At 43.9% G+C, this 16,765-nt stretch overlaps 2 protein-coding genes across 7 annotated transcripts in view; one reads left to right on the top strand and one right to left on the bottom strand.

The window, feature by feature from the left end:
• Positions 1-891: 891 nt before the first annotated feature.
• Positions 892-15,425, bottom strand: MIS12 (MIS12 kinetochore complex component). Of its 6 annotated transcripts, XM_056556387.1 has the most exons (3): positions 14,930-15,079; positions 14,732-14,795; positions 892-3,547 (listed from the first exon to the last, which is right to left on the bottom strand). In XM_056556387.1, the coding sequence occupies exons 1-3, from the start codon at positions 14,930-14,932 to the stop codon at positions 2,892-2,894; spliced, it is 723 nt and encodes a 240-aa protein (XP_056412362.1). In that variant the 5' UTR covers positions 14,933-15,079; the 3' UTR covers positions 892-2,891. The 6 variants fall into 6 exon arrangements, with proteins under 6 accessions (XP_056412362.1, XP_056412366.1, XP_056412365.1 ...); XM_056556391.1 differs by lacking the exons at positions 14,732-14,795; positions 14,930-15,079 and adding an exon at positions 15,289-15,425; XM_056556390.1 differs by lacking the exon at positions 14,732-14,795 and having other exon boundaries at positions 14,973-15,098.
• The window catches only part of DERL2 (derlin 2), an 18,700-nt gene continuing 17,081 nt past the window's right edge, over positions 15,147-16,765 (top strand). Inside the window, exon 1 of the mRNA XM_056556393.1 lies at positions 15,147-15,372. Coding sequence (XP_056412368.1) covers positions 15,280-15,372 — 93 coding nt within the window. The 5' untranslated portion in view covers positions 15,147-15,279. The remainder of the gene's footprint in view (positions 15,373-16,765) is intronic.

The raw sequence follows: 16,765 nt of genomic DNA, 5'->3' as shown, positions 1-16,765 counted from the left end.
AAAAAAAATGCCATGTGTTGTAAAATATGTATCAAGGCTAAAGCAGCCATTACTATGTTCATCTGGGTTGTTTCTTAACCAGGTTCCCCCATACACTGAATAACAAATTGTGAAAACACCCTTGTGGGAAAACATTACTTTCCATTAATTATGAAGTATTAAAATGTCACACTTAAAGCCCAGCATGTTGTAGGCTTTTATTTGATTATGTTTTTTTTAATTTAATTTGTGTTTTCATGTTAAATCTTCCAGCTACAAGGTGCAAAGCCCCATCCACAAGACATGAGATACCGAGATAACCACAAAGCTCCAAAATATACTGCCAGCCATATGTCCCCTATGTAGAATTCACCATGGTCATATGGGCCCCGGGCCTCATCGATGCACATCGCCATGAAGAGAACCAGTGGCAGATCCACAGTCTAATCTTGGAAGGTCTGTGTAGAGGTAGAAAAGAAATGACTAGAGGACGGCGCCTCATGCATTACCCCCCCAAAAAAACAAAAAAAACAAAAACAAAGAGAGGATATCCCATATAAGCTGAAATATGCAGGCTCTGTAGATTTGCCACTTACCTTGAGCGTATTGAAAATACTCATATCACCCCGTATCAGGGTATAGAAGTTGGGTGTGGATCCTGTGCAGCCCAAAAGGTCCCAGGAAACAGCCAGCAAGTGTCCTGTAGAAATGCTAGGATGAGGAAATGTCCAATAGAAACAGCTTGATCAGGTCACGGAAATGAAATAAACAGCAACTTTATTGATGTACAGCAGTAACGCATTTAGGGGTATTCCACCCCTTCTTCAGAGTGACAGATTACATCAATAATCATACATGTACTCTATCAATATGAAGAAGGGGTGGAATACCCCTAAATGCGTTATTGCTGTACATCAAGAAAGTTGCTGTTTATTTAATCTCAGTGACCTGATCGTGCTGTTTCTATTGGACATCTGAGTGCCTGTTGCCAAGGCCTTTTCTACATTCCCTCATCCTATAATCTCAGGAGGGGCACTATCAGGCTATATTTGCACAGGGAAGTGTCTGCCCCTTTGCCCCCCGATCCGCCACTGACTGTTATCTGCATTTGTTGATAAGAGCTGCAAATATTGGTTAGCCTTTCCTGGAGCTGCTGATGGTTGTCAAGCTTATAAAATTGCCTTTTTGGTTCTCAGACAAAGTAAAGTTTGCTTTATAGCATAAGGGTCTATTCACATGGGCAGAATTTCCGCACCAATTCCACTTCCACGGCTAGTTTCTTGCTTGTGTGGAATTGGTACAGAAATTCAGAAGTGTCGAATCCCATAGAAGTCTATTGGGCTTTCATATGAGGCGGAATTTCGCAAGCAGAAATTCCGCTCATGTGAATAGACCCTAACAGCTATCCAACTGTTTCTGCAGCTCTTCACAGCAAATACATTAGAGCTACCAGATTCCATTTAAACAAAGCACAGTCAATCACTGTCATTGCTAGGTAGGATAAATATCTTTAAAACGATCTACCATTTTTTTTCTCACCCGCAGTTTTCCAGTCTGTCTTCTCCTTGAATTTTATACGATAAAAAGTATACGTAATGCTGGCCATAAATCTAAGACTGGTTAGCCAAAAAGACAGATTTCACCCACCCATCTGTAAATTATTTGGTATGGCTGACAGACTAACATCTGCTAAACGTCTGATATACCAGGCTGTTTTTGTTTTTTCTGACCGTGGCTAGAATTTTTTTTTAAAAATATTGCGTTTGCTGCATTTGGTCTGGCATGTTTGTCTTGATTGTTCTTACTTGTCTGTATGAATGATCCAGAGACTTTGATTGTCCATGTTTTGTCAGTCAAAGCCTGGGGTTTTGGCTAGCCTTGTTCCTTTTATTCCTAGATTTTGTATGGTATTGTTACAAGTGGCCCATAGAAGCATGTAGTCCTGCAGCTACTTAAATGAGCTATTGGGCACCCAACTGTGGTTAGTTCCCAGAACACCTTGATTTAATATAGATTTCCCTAACCTAGTTTAGACTGAAGAAAATTGGGGCCTTTGATTGATACCCTTTTCCAATGTGGTATGGCCCCTAGGATTCATGTAACGTGCGCTAAGAGGACACCCCCATGGGTTGATATTACAGGAGTTACATTCTGACCTGAAGTTTCCTACAGTCTTTTCTACTCAAGTGTGTCTCCCATGCATTGTAGATGAAGCATTGACAGGATCTTACAAAGGATTAATCATATTTCTTCTGGGCTAGGAAAGTAGTAATAATGGCCAGGCAGCCAATTCATTCCTCTAAATATCGCATTGGCTGTAATTAGTTGCCATGGGCTAAAGCAGACAGTTTTTGTCTAAGACAGACTTGGCAATTGTGTCTAACGTGAGGGGAAAAAAACCTCACAGGCATAGAATACTCCTTTGTACATGTTGTCCTGGTCCATTTAAAGACCTTAGAGTGGCAGAGACGTTCTTCTCTGCTACAATATTATCATTTAAAGAAGACTGTCAGGAAATTCGTGCTGCCCAAACTTCAGGCATCATAAATTACAGAAAAACGCTGCACTCTTAAAGAGTGTCATGCTTAGGGCGAAGTGTCTGATGGCAGTTCCCCTCCAGTACAAAAAAATATATATCACAACAGCCAACCTAATTTTTAGAGGGAAGACTATTTTACAAAAAAAAAAAAAAAAACACACTACTGTATGGCAGTATGTGTCTTGCAAAAGGGCAGCAGTGTGTGTATAGAGTATATACTGACTTGATGGTGTTACATTACCAGCACTTAGCCTTTTATCGCGTAGCATTATAGATGAGTCAGTGAAGGATTTGACAAAACAAATGTTAACAGGTAAAGCAAAACAAAAAAGTTTGATACATTGAGCCCATGTATTTTACACTACAGAACTGATCAGATAACCTTCTTGGATGTTATATCTAGTTTCAGTTTCTTATGTTTTACGTCTATTTCCTTTACTGTGCCCTGAAGCATCTTTGATTTCTGGATCATAAATGCAAAGCTCTCCAACAGGTCTGTGTTTCCATGTTCTCTGCAGATTTTGTCCATACCATCAAACCAGGCAAGTATCTTTGCCAGCTCTGCTTGAATGACTTTTTGTTCCTTCAGTTCAGCTAACAGAGCCCGAGTTGCAAGTGATTCTGCTTTGCACTGTGCATTTAGGGACTTTGTTTCACTTTGCAGTGTGTCAAACTTTTCTTTGCTGTATGAGCATTCTGCATGGACCTTGTCTTCCTGCAGTAGAACATTTCTGGGTACATTCAATACCATTTTCAATAGACACAACTCCATTTTCTCAAACAACTGGTTAAAGCGTTCATTCACAAAAGTTAAATACTTCTGAGTACCGTCTCGAACTTCTAGTCGACTAATCCCGCAGTCGGTAAATTTTTCTATTTTCTTCAGGATTACACTTTCCACAACCAGCAACATGTCAAATAAGTAGTCTTGAAATGAAATGTACAGCCGGAGAATGCAAGTTTGAGGTGTAAACCCAAAAAACTGGGTTTCATAGCACATTGGTTCAATAGACATGGCTATCACAAGACCTGTAGATACAGAAGGAGTGCACATGTGATCAGACTATGCATTACTAAGAAAAGTAGTATAGAAATATAGGAGTATAGACAGTGTCATGACCAGAAAATATATTTTCAGATCTCTACTGCTCCCTAGTGTAGAATAATGGAATTACATAACCATATAGGTTGTGTTTGCACTAGCAGTATGACTTTTTTCTAACAATTTACTTTAATGAATTTTTTTTTTTTTTCACATTTTGATAGCAAGAATAGCGCTGCATGTGGTATTAAGCCTACCTTAAAAACTTGGGTATACAAAGCAATAGAGTAAACCAGGAGGTGGAGAAACATGTTTGAGGTTGGAGCATTGCACCAATGACACAGAAGAGTACACTTCACTACCCATGCCAAATGAAAGGAGGTGTACAGTTCTCATTGCAAGAACACTGGGGGGAGTGGGACGTAAGACTGACACTAGAATGGCAGAACTATTTTAATCTCTGGTAACTGATAAGACATGTCACATGACAATAGTATACTTGTACACTTTAAACTTTTTATTGCCATTTTCCTTTGACAAACATTTACAGCTTATCAATAATAGCACCTCTCTATGAAAGGGAAGTAAACAGAAACCAAATGCTTTTATTCTAGAAACTGTGGTTTTCAAGTTACAATATTATTTGGTTCCAGGAAGACCATTGTATGCTGAAAATGTTGTATTGTAAGTTGAGGGACCACTGTACACACACACACTGTCTGTTATGTATGATGAGAACATTATTAGGTGAATTCATAAAAAAAGAAGTAAAAATAGAAAAAATGTGGGTATACAAAGCAACAGAGTAAACAGAGAGGGGGAGAGGCAGTGGCCACTATTGCCTCTTGAAAACGCAGTGGGAGCGGCAAAACATGTAGAGGTTGGCAGTAGTATTGTATTTTAAGTGATACCTCACTGGCCAGTATTTTTGTGGTCACTGCAGGACCACATACATTTTAGAGGGAGATAATTCCCCACTAAACAGTGCATTTTTCTGTGTGGCAAGGAGGGTATCAGTATTAAAGGGTAGCTCCCACCATCACTTTTCTTTTTTCTGTCCCTGCCTATTGCCCATCTATTCCTAACCCCCTCCCTGCCTTTAATTTTTTTTACATATAAAAAATGCTTTTTGTCTGCCTGGCAGTGTGCTCACGTCACTGATGCCTGCTGGGGCCAGCACTTCCGCACGTAGTTCACCTATACAGGGTGCCTCCAGCTGTTTCCCCACTGCAACTCCCAGCTTGCCCTGACATCTATTGGCTGTCAGGGCATGCTAGGAGTTGTAGTGGGGCAACAACTTGAGGCACCCTGTATAGGTGAACACCACATCTGTGATGGCCACACATCCCGCTTCCCGCCGCGCAGGCCGCAACCCCCCCCGGCCCCGTCGTGCCGCTCAACTCACTCCCCCTCCCCCCTTAGTTCACCCATAGTGGCCGCTTTTTAAATGTAAATTAAACAATTTTAATGGAAAAAAAATAAAATAAAAAGTACATTAGAGATATGTTGTAGTACATAAGTACTACAACATATTAAAAAAATATATATATTTGGTGACAGTGCCCATTTAATCATTTCTTTGTTGGTAAAGTGATTTTAACATACTACAATAAAAGTCAAGTTTTAGGGGTATATATACATAAAGTTTTCTTTACCCCGGGCCATGGCCCATGGGTTTGGAGAATTTATCGTTGTGGGACCCCAGTTACCCTGGGGTAGATTAGTTTGTTTTGATACTCTACTTTAACACAGTGGTAAATTTTCATCGTTACTTGCATCCTTTCTTGGTGAAAAATCCCCAAATTTCATGAAAATTTAGCATTTTTCAAACTTTGAAGCTCTCTGCTTGTAAGGAAAATGGATATTTCAAATAAATTATATATTGATTCACATATACAATATGTCTACTTTGCACCATGAAGTTGACATGTTTTACTTTTGGAAGACATCAATCAGAGAGCTTCAAAGTTCAGCAGCAATTTTCCACAAAATTTTCTAAATCTCAATTTTTCAGGGACCAGTTCAGTTTTGAAGTGGATTTGAAGGGTCTTCTTATTACAAATACCCCATTATAAAAACTGCACCCCCCAAAGTATTCAAAATGATATACAGAATGTTTGTTAACCCTTTAGGTGTTTCACAGGAATAGCAGCAAATTGAAGGTGAAAATTCAAAATCTTCATGTTCTTGTAGACCCAGTTTTTTAATTTTTACAAGGGGTAAAAGGAGAAAATGCCCCCCCAAAATTTGTAGCCCAGTTTCTCTCGAGTAAGGAAATACCTCATATGTGGATGTCAAGTGCTCTGTGGGTGCACTACAAGGCTCAGAAGTGAAGGAGCGACAATGGGATTTTGGAGAGAGAGTTTTTCTGAAATGGCTTTTGGGGGGCATGTCAAATTTAGGAAGCCCCTATGGTGCCAGAACAGCTTTAAAAAAATAAATTAAAAAAATGTCATACTATTTTCGAAACTACAACCCTCAGGGAACTTAACAAGGGGTCCGCTGAGTCTTAACACCCCACAGGTGTTTGACAACTTTTTCGCTAAAGTCGGATGTGTAAAAGAATTTAGTTTTTTCACTAAAATGCAGTTTCTCCCCAAAATGTAACATTTTTACAAGGGGTTATAGGAGAAAATCCCCCCCAAATTTGTAACCCCATCTCTTCTGAGTATGGAAATACCCCATGTGTGGACGTCAAGTGCTCTGCTGGCGCACTACAATGCTCAGAAGAGAAGGAGTCACATTTGGCTTTTGGAAAGAATATTTTGCTGAAATTGTTTTGGGGGGCATGTCGCATTTAGGAAGCCCATATGGTGCCAGAACAGCAAAGAAGAAAAAAAAAAACACATGGCATACTATTTTGGAAACTACACCCCTCAAGGAACGTAACAAGGGGTACAGTGAGCCTTAACACCACACAGGTGCTTGACAAATTTCTGCTAAATTTGGACGTGAAAATGAATAGATTTTTTTCACTAAAATGCTGGTGTTACCCCAAATTTCTCTTTTTCACAAGGGGTAATTGGAGAAAAAGCCTCCCAAAATTTGTAACCCCACTTCTTCTGAGTATGGAAATTAGGGATCGACCGATTTTTTTTTTTTTTAGGGCAGATACTAATAATCTATGGCCTTTCAGGCAGATAGCCGATAACTTATACCGATATTCCGGTATAAGTTATCGGCTATTTCTCCACCCCCCAAGAAGCCGCTGCAGATCATTGATTTAAAGCAGGTGCTTTAAATCAATGAACTGCAGCGGCTATGGCTGAATCAGAGACCACCGCCGCCACCCGCTTCTCTCCCCCTGCCTGTTCAGGGGTCCTCCCAACCACCGCCGCTGCCCCCAAGCCACCCCCCAGCCAACCCCCCCCCCCCTACCCCTGCACCGCCCCCACCACCGCTGCTCCATTGCCTCCCCTATCCCCGGTTTTATAATTACCTGTTTCCGGGGTCCGAGGTCTGGCTCCCGTCCTCAGCTGTCACTGTGCGCACTGACTGGGATGTCACGTTGAGGACGTCACTGCGCTGTGCAGCGCACAGCAGGAGCAAGAAGTAGCGCAGGCCCCAGTCCCCAGGAACAGGTAATTATAAAACCGGGGATAGGGGAGGCAATAGGGGCAGCGTGGAGTGATGGGGGGCGGCGTGCGGTGGTGGTGGTGGTGGTGGTGGGGAGCATGATGGGCGGTGCGCGGGGGACATTATCGGATTATAGGCAAGGCAATTGCCGATAACGTCAAAAATCATGAATATTGGCCAAACCGATAATCGGTCGATCCCTAATGGAAATACCCCATGTGTGTATGTAAAGTGCTCTGCGGGCGAACTACAATGCTCAGAAGAGAAGCGCCATTAAGCTTTTGGTGAGAGAATTTGGTTTGAATAGAAGTCGGGGGCCATGTGCGTTTACAAAGCCCCCCGTGGTGCCAGAACAGTGGACCCCCGCACATGTGACCCCATTTTGGAAACTACACCCCTCACAGAATTCAATAAGGGGTGCAGTGAGCATTTACACCCCACTGGCGTTTGACAGATCTTTGAAACAGTGGGCTGTGCAAATGAAAAAAAAAAAATTCTAATTTTCACGGACCACTATTTAAAAAATCTGTCAGACACCTGTGGGGCGTAAATGCTCACTGTACCCCTTATTACATTACGTGTGGGGGTAGTTTTCAAAATCGGGTCACATGTGGGGGGGGGGGGGTCCACTGTTCTGGCACTATGGGGGCTTTGTAAACAAGCATGGCCTTCAATTTCAGACACCTTCTCTTGCCAAAAGCCTAATGGCACTCCTCTTCTGAGCATTGTAGTGCACCTGCAGAGCACTTCACATCCACATTTGGGGTATGTTCTTACTCAGAAGAAATGGAGTTACAAATTTTTGAGGCCTTTTTTTTCCCTATTCTCCCTTGTGAAAATGAAAAATGTAGGGTAACACCAGCATTTCTTTTTCTTCATTTTCACATCATAGAAACATAGAATGTGTCGGCAGATAAGAACCATTTGGCCCATCAAGTCTGCCCATTAATCTGAATCTTATGAATAGTCCCTGGCCCTATCTTATATGAAGGATAGCCTTATACTTATCCCATGCATGTTTAAACTCCTTCAATAGAAACCTAGAATGTGTCGAACATCCAACTTTAACCCCTTAAGGACTCAGGGTTTTTCCGTTTTTGCACTTTAGTTTTTTCCTCCTTACCTTTTAAAAATCATAACCCTTTCAATTTTCCACCTAAAAATTCATATTATGGCTTATTTTTTGCGTCGCCAATTCTACTTTGCAGTGACATTAGTCATTTTACCCAAAAGTGCACGGTGAAACGAAAAAAAAAAAATCATTGTGCGACAAAAATCGAAGAAAAAAACGCCATTTTGCAACTTTTGGGGGCTTCCGTTTCTATGCAGTGCATATTTCGGTAAAAATTACACCTAATAATTATTCTGTAGGTCCATACGGTTAAAATGATACCCTACTTATATAGGTTTGATTTTGTCGCACTTGTGGAAAAAAATCATAACTACATGCAGGAAAATTTATACGTTTAAAAATGTCATCTTCTGACCCCTATAACTTTTATTTTTCCACGTACAGGGCGGTATGAGGACTCATTTTTTGCGCCGTGATCTGAAGTTTTTATCGGTATGATTTTTGTTTTGATCGGACTTTTTGATCACTTTTTATTCATTTTTTAATGGTATAAAAAGTGACCAAAAATGCGCTTTTTTTGACTTTGGAATTTTTTTGCGCGTACGCCATTGACCGTATGGTTTAATTAATTATATATTTTTATAGTTCGGACATTTACGCACGCGGCAATACCACATATGTTTATTTTTATTTTTTTTTACACTTATTTTTTTATGGGAAAAGGGGGGTGATTCAAACTTTTATTAGGGAAGGGGTTAAATGACCTTTATTAACACTTTTTTTTTGAAAATTTTTTGCAGTGCTATAGGTCCCATAGGGACCTATAACACTGCACACACTGATCTTCTACACAGATCATAGGCGTGTATTAACACGCCTGTGATCAGTGTTATCGGCACTTGACTGCTCCTGCCTGGATCTCAGGCAAGGAGCAGTCATTCGCCGATCGGACACAGAGGAGGCAGGTAAGGGCCCTCCCGGTGTCCTGTCAGCTGTTCGGGACGCCGCGATTTCACTACGGCGGTCCCGAACAGCCTGACTGAGCAGCCGGGTCACTCACTTTAGAAGCGGCGGTCAGCTTCGACCGCCGCTTCTAAAGGGTTAATACCACACATCGCCGCGATCGGCGATGTGTGGTATTAGCCGCGGGTCCCGGCCGTTGATGAGCGCCGGGACCGACGTGATATGATGCGGGATCGCGGCGCTATCCCTCTTCATATCGCGGGAGACGGCACAGGACGTAAATATACGTCCTGCGTCGTTAAAGGGGTACTCCGGTGAAACCTTTTTTATTTTATTTTTTTTTTTTTTAAATCAACTGGTGCCAGAAAGTTAAACAGATTTTTAAATTACTTCTATTAAAAAATCTTAATCCTTCCTGTACTTATTAGCTGCTGAATACTACAGTGGAAATTATTTTCCGTTTGAAACACAGAGCTGTCTGCTGACATCACGAGCACAGTGCTCTCTGCTGACATCTCTGTCCATTTTAGGAACTGCCAGAGTAAAAGGAAATCCCCATAGCAAACATATGCTGTTCTGGGCAGTTCCTAAAATGGACAGCGATGTCAGCAGAGAGCACTGTGCTCGTGATGTCAGCAGACAGCTCTGTGTTTCAAAAAGAAAAGAATTTCTGCTGTAGTATTCAGCAGCTAAGAAGTACAGGAAGGATTAAGATTTTTTAATAGAAGTAAATTACAAATCTGTTTAACTTTCTGGCACCAGTTGATAAAAAAAATAAAAAAGGACAATTATGCACGTGCCAACACCAAATAATTTTACATATTTTTATATGGAAAAGGGGGGTGATATGAACTTTTAATATGGAAGGGGTTAATGGGTGTTTTTAAACTTTTATTAAATTTTTTTTTAACCCCTTAAGGACGCAGGGTTTCTCAGTTTTTGCACTTTGTTTTTTCCTCCGTACCTTTTAAAAATCATAACCCTTTCAATTTTCCACCTAAAATCCATATTATGGCTTATTTTTTGCATCACCAATTCTACTTTGCAGTGACATTAGTCATTTTACCCAAAAATTCATGGCGAAACAGAAAAAAATAATTGTGCGACAAAATCTAAGAAAAAACGCCATTTTGTAACTTTTGGGGGCTTCCGTTTCTACACAGTGCATATTCCGGTAAAAATGACACCTTATCTTTATTCTGTAGGTCCATACGGTTAAAATGATACCCTACTTATGTAGGTTTGATTTTGTCGTACTTCTGGAAAAAATCATAACTACATGCACGGAAAATGTATACGTTTAAAAATGTCATCTTCTGACCCCTATAACTTTCTTATTTTTCCACATACAGGGCGGTATGAGGACTCTGAAGGGATCTGAAGTTTTTATCGGTACCATTTTTTTAAATCACTTTTTATTCATTTTTTAACCCCTTAAGGACCAAGGACGTACCTGACCTACCTAACACGGGGTTACACAGTAACCCCGCGTCATATCACGGCGGGCCCGGCGTCATAGTGAAGCCGGGACCCGCCTCTAATAGCTCAGAGCTGAGCCGCGCGGCTAAAAGTGAAAGTTCCCGGCTAGCTCAGTCGGGCTGTTCGGGATAGCCGCGGCTAATCGCGGCATCCCGAACAGCTGACAGGACAGCGGGAGGGCCCCTTCCTGCCTCCTCGCTGTCCGATCGCCGAATGACTGCTCAGTGCCTGAGATCCAGGCATGAGCAGTCATGCGGCAGAATCGTTCATCACTGGTTTCTAATGAGAAACCAGTGATCAGTATAGAAGATCAGTGTGTGCAGTGTTATAGGTCCCTATGGGACCTATAACACTGCAAAAAAAAAAGTGAAAAAAAAGTGAATAAAGATCATTTAACCCCTTCCCTATTAAAAGTTTGAATCACCCCCCTTTTCCAATAAAAAAAAACAAAAAAAAAACCAGTGTAAATAAAAATATACATATATGGTATCACCGCGTGCGGAAATGTCCGAATTATAAAAATGTATCATTAATTAAACCGCTCGGTCAATGGCGTGCGCGCAAAAAAATTCCAAAGTCCAAAATAGTGCATTTTTGGTCACTTTTTATATCATTTAAAAATGAATAAAAAGCGATCAATAAGTCCTATCAATGCAAAAATGGTACCGTTAAAAACTTCAGATCACGGCGCAAAAAATGAGTCCTCATACCGCCCCATACACGGAAAAATAAAAAAGTTATAGGGGTCAGAAGATGACAATTTTAAACGTATTAATTTTCCTGCATGTAGTTATGATTTTTTCCAGAAGTCCGACAAAATCAAACCTATATAAGTAGGGTATCATTTTAATCGTATGGACCTACAGAATAAAGATAAGGTGTCATTTTTACCGAAAAATGTACTACGTAGAAACGGAAGCCCCAAAATTTACAAAACAGCGTTTTTTTTTTCAATTTTGTCGCACAATGATTTTTTTTTCCGTTTCACCGTAGATTTTTGGGCAAAACGACTGACGTCATTACAAAGTAGAATTGGTGGCGCAAAAAATAAGCCATCATATGGATTTTTCCGTGCAAAATTGAAAGAGTTATGCTTTTTTAAAGGCAAGGAGCAAAAAACGAAAATGCAAAAACGGAAAAAACCCCGGTCCTTAAGGGGTTAATGGTATAAAAAGTGACCAAACATACGCTTTTTTTGGACTTCGGAATGTTTTTTTTTTTTTTTTTGTTTTTTTACGTTTAGGCTAGAGATGAGCGAACTTACAGTAAATTCGATTTGTCACGAACTTCTCGGCTCGGCAGTTGATGACTTATCCTGCGTAAATTAGTTCAGCCTTCAGGTGCTCCCGTGGGCTGGAAAAGGTGGATACAGTCCTAGGTAAGAGTCTCCTAGGACTGTATCCACCTTTTCCAGCCCACCGGAGCACCTGAAAGCTGAACTAATTTACGCAGGAAAAGCATCAACTGCCGAGCCGAGAAGTTCGTGACGAATCGAATTTACTGTAAGTTTGCTCATCTCTAGTGTACACCATTAACCGTGTGGCTTAATTAACGATATATTTTTATAGTTTGGACATTTACGCACGCGGCGATACCCCATATGCTTATTTTTATTTACACTGTTTTATTATTTTTATGGGAAAAGGGGGATGATTCAAACTTTTATTAGGGAAGGGGTTAAATGACCTTTATTAACACTTTTTAAACTTTTTTTTGCAGTGTTATAGGTCCCATAGGGACCTATAACACTGCACACACTGATCTATTATCGTGACCACAGTTTTAGGTCCGGTTGTAAAAGCGCATACGGCGCAAAAATGAGCCGACCGGACCGAACGTTTCACTCCGGTCGGCTCATTGAAATGAATGACATACGGGAGCGCATACGAAGGCATACGGGAGCGCGAGGTTTTAGCTCCCCCCTGCCGTATGCGCTCCCGTATGGGAGAAAACGTAGTGTGAACCCAGCCTTACACAGATCACTGGCGTGTATTAACACACCTGTGATCAATGTTATCGGCGCTTGACTGCTCCTGCCTGGATCTCAGACACGGAGCAGTCATTCATCGATCGGACACCGAGGAGGCAGGTAAGGGCCCTCCCGGTGTCCTGTAAGCTGTTCGGGACGCCGCGACGGTCCCGAACAGCCCGACTGAGCAGCGGGGTTACTTTCACTTCAGACGCGGCGGTCAGCTTTGATCGCCGCATCTGAATGGTTAATACAGGGCATCACCGCGATCGGTGATGTCCTGTATTAGCCGCGGGTCACGGCCATTGGGACCGACCCGATATGACACGGGGACACAGTGTGACCCCGCGGCATATCGCGGGAGCCGGCGGAGGACGTAAATATACGTCCTTCGTCGTTAAGAGGTTAAATACACCTTTTTTGGGGGGAGGAATCATTTAGATTCCTCATACAGATCAATGCAGTTCTATTGAACTCCATTGATCTGTGTTCATTTGGTTGAGCCTGCTTGAGACACGGTCCGGCCCTGCTTGCCCGATACAGGGCTGAATCTATGAAAAATTCACCTGCCCGGTGCGCAGAACTACATGTCCAGGGCGTTGGGCGATAGGAATTCCACATCCCTGGCGATACATGCCTCTTTCACCCATCTGGCCCGCCCTTGAATCCTATTACCGTACCTCCTTCTCTGCCTCTCAGATCTTGCATATGTGCCACCCTTATATCCCATTACCCTACCTCCTTCTCTCTGATCTCACAAATGCACACCAGTGCCGCCTGTCAAATTTCGCACATGTGCACCTGCGCCGCCTCTCAGATCTCTCACATTCACGCATGCGCCGCCTCATATCTCGCACATTCACCGCTTCACTGCAGTCCTCAGGAGCGAGATCTGAGAGAGGTGTCATGATCTACTGACATGGCGCTCCGCTCTTTCTATGGGCGCACGCACGGGACGTCAGTGACGTCCCTGTGTGCGCTACCTCCCGGCGGCCGCTGCGTTTTTAGAGTTAACGCGGGGCCGCAGAAAGGTAACCGGGACATCCTTGTGTCCCAAAAAGATATTTTTTCTATATTTAACATTAATGTAGTAGCTTTGTTTCATGATGCAGAACAAGAACAGTTGTTAAAGTGGGTGTTAATGTCCTTTTCTGCAGACGTATGCACGTCTGTAAGGCTGGGTTCATACCACGTTTTGTCCATACAGGAACCAGTTCTAGCTGGGGGATGGGAAAACCGGGTACTCCTGTATCCCATCTAAATCGTTTGAATGAGCCGACCGGAGTCAGGGTGCATGCACACCGTTTTCAGCCTACGGCTGCCGGATCCGGCTGGGGAGGGGGAAAACCGTGCGCTCCTGTACCCCAGACCGGTGCTGAAATCCATTGACTTTAATGAGCGACCGGAGTCCCTGTTTGACTCCGGCCGGCTCATTTTTGACCCGTATCCGGTCTTCTGACCGGATCTAAAACCGTAGTATCCAGCTGGGGTATGGGAACGCACGGTTTTCCCCTCCCCTAGCTGGCAGCCATAGGCTGAAAATGGGGTGTGCATGCACCCTGACTCTGGTCGGCTCATTCAAACGATTGAGATGCAGGCTGGGTCCAGATGGGATACGGGAGCGCCCGGTTTCCCCATCCCCCAGCCAGATCCGCTCCCCGTATGGACAAAATGTGGTGTGAACCCAGCCTCACACTTCTCTATCAACAGGAGCAGGATAAGTGTCCCACCAAGACCTAAAGAACGGGCATACAAGTCCAGTGAGTACGGAACCGCAGGTCACATGTGCATCACCACATTCATTGTCTATAGGAGATGCCGGGCACTGTACTTGGCATAGACCATGAATGGTGACGAGCTGTACCTCCTGCCCTTCCATTCCAGGAGGACTTGGGTGCCGGAAATGACGGGGTCTTGTGGATAGTGAACAAGTGTGATAGGCTGCAATACCCCATTGATATATAACTTGCCCACAGACCCCCATGCTCTAGCTATAGACACAACGGCGTTATACTAATGGACATGCTAACAATGGCACCTAACCAGTAAGAAGCCCCTCACAGCAGTCTCATGTCCGTCACACCAGGTGGAGGAGCCTTACCTATGACCCACCTGTGCTGTAGACACCGACCCTCCGTTCACTCTTCCCAGCTTCCCGCCGCCTGTAAAACAACAGCTTCAAAGCCAAACAAAGAACGTCACTACATCCAGCCAATCCCGATAGCACTGTACTACGTAACTATGCGCCAATGTACGACGTCAGATTCGAGCGCGACCATGTTGGATTCGGGCAAAGAGATTTTCAGTTACCATAAATATCTCCTCCCTCCTCTCCGGCTACAGAGTGACATACCGCGCTGTCCCCAAAATCCTCGTAGCCGAGTGTGATCTCATTGAGAGGCGTCCAGGTCACAGCGCCTCACTTCATCCACCAATCGGGTGTTACAAACATACTCTACGCGGACCAATAGCGTGCAGACGTGACATTACTACAAGCTGAGGGCGGGAGCGACAGGACAGACAGCCAATCAGAAGGCGGAGACTGCCGTAGGCGTGAGTCGATTGGCCAGCTGATGTGCAGGCATTTGAATGTGTCTGTATGATGTGCTTGGTCTGAACGAGGCGGAGATGAGAGCGGAGGAGCGGTGGGAGGCAGCAAGATGGCGTACCAGACTTTCCGACAGGAGTATATGCAGATCCCACCAGTGACCAGAGCGTACACCACGGCTTGTGTGCTCACCACGGCTGTAGTGGTAAGAACCGGGGTGGGACAGGGAGTAGAGGCCGGTGTGGGCTAGGTGCCCCGTGCTGTGCCTCATGCTAGCAGTGCTGCCTCTGTATTATTCCCAGTCACCCGAGCGGCACTGATCGGCAGGGGGCGGCAGTGTGTCCGGCTGAGTGTTGGTCCTGGGACAGGCTGACCGCAGGGACACGTCAGTTTAGGATGTGTTACCTGTCAGCTACATACATAGTGGGCACAGGTACCTACCTAGAGGAAAGACACCCAGTGTAGGATGTATCACCTGTCACCTACATAGTGGACACAGGTACCTAGAGGAAAGACACCCAGTGTAGGATGTATCACCTGTCACCTACATAGTGGACACAGGTACCTACCTAGAGGAAAGACACCCGGTGTAGGATGTATCACCTGTCACCTACATAGTGGGCACAGGTACCTACCTAGAGGAAAGACACCCAGTGTAGGATGTATCATCTGTCACCTACATAGTGGGCACAGGTACCTACCTAGAGGAAAGACACCCGGTGTAGGATGTATCACCTGTCACCTACATAGTGGGCACAGGTACCTACCTAGAGGAAAGACACCCGGTGTAGGATGTATCACCTGTCACCTACATAGTGGGCACAGGTACCTACCTAGAGGAAAGACACCCGGTGTAGGATGTATCACCTGTCACCTACATAGTGTACACAGGTACCTACCTACCTAGAGGAAAGACACCCAGTGTAGGATGTATCACCTGTCACCTACATAGTGTACACAGGTACCTACCTAGAGGAAAGACGCCTGGTGTAGGATGTATCACCTGTCACCTACATAGTGGACACAGGTACCTACCTAGAGGAAAGACACCCAGTGTAGGATGTATCACCTGTCACCTACATAGTGGACACAGGTACCTACCTAGAGGAAAGACACCCGGTGTAGGATGTATCACCTGTCACCTACATAGTGGACACAGGTACCTACCTAGAGGAAAGACACCCGGTGTAGGATGTATCACCTGTCACCTACATAGTGGGCACAGGTACCTACCTAGAGGAAAGACACCCAGTGTAGGATGTATCATCTGTCACCTACATAGTGGGCACAGGTACCTACCTAGAGGAAAGACACCCGGTGTAGGATGTATCACCTGTCACCTACATAGTGGGCACAGGTACCTACCTAGAGGAAAGACACCCGGTGTAGGATGTATCACCTGTCACCTACATAGTGGGCACAGGTACCTACCTAGAGGAAAGACACCCGGTGTAGGATGTATCACCTGTCACCTACATAGTGTACACAGGTACCTACCTACCTAGAGGAAAGACACCCAGTGTAGGATGTATCACCTGTCACCTACATAGTGTACACAGGTACCTACCTAGAGGAAAGACGCCTGGTGTAGGATGTAT

Source organism: Hyla sarda, chromosome 2 (assembly GCF_029499605.1).
Source record: "Hyla sarda isolate aHylSar1 chromosome 2, aHylSar1.hap1, whole genome shotgun sequence".
NCBI lineage: Eukaryota > Metazoa > Chordata > Amphibia > Anura > Hylidae > Hyla > Hyla sarda.
This window is presented reverse-complemented; position numbering and strand designations above follow the sequence as displayed.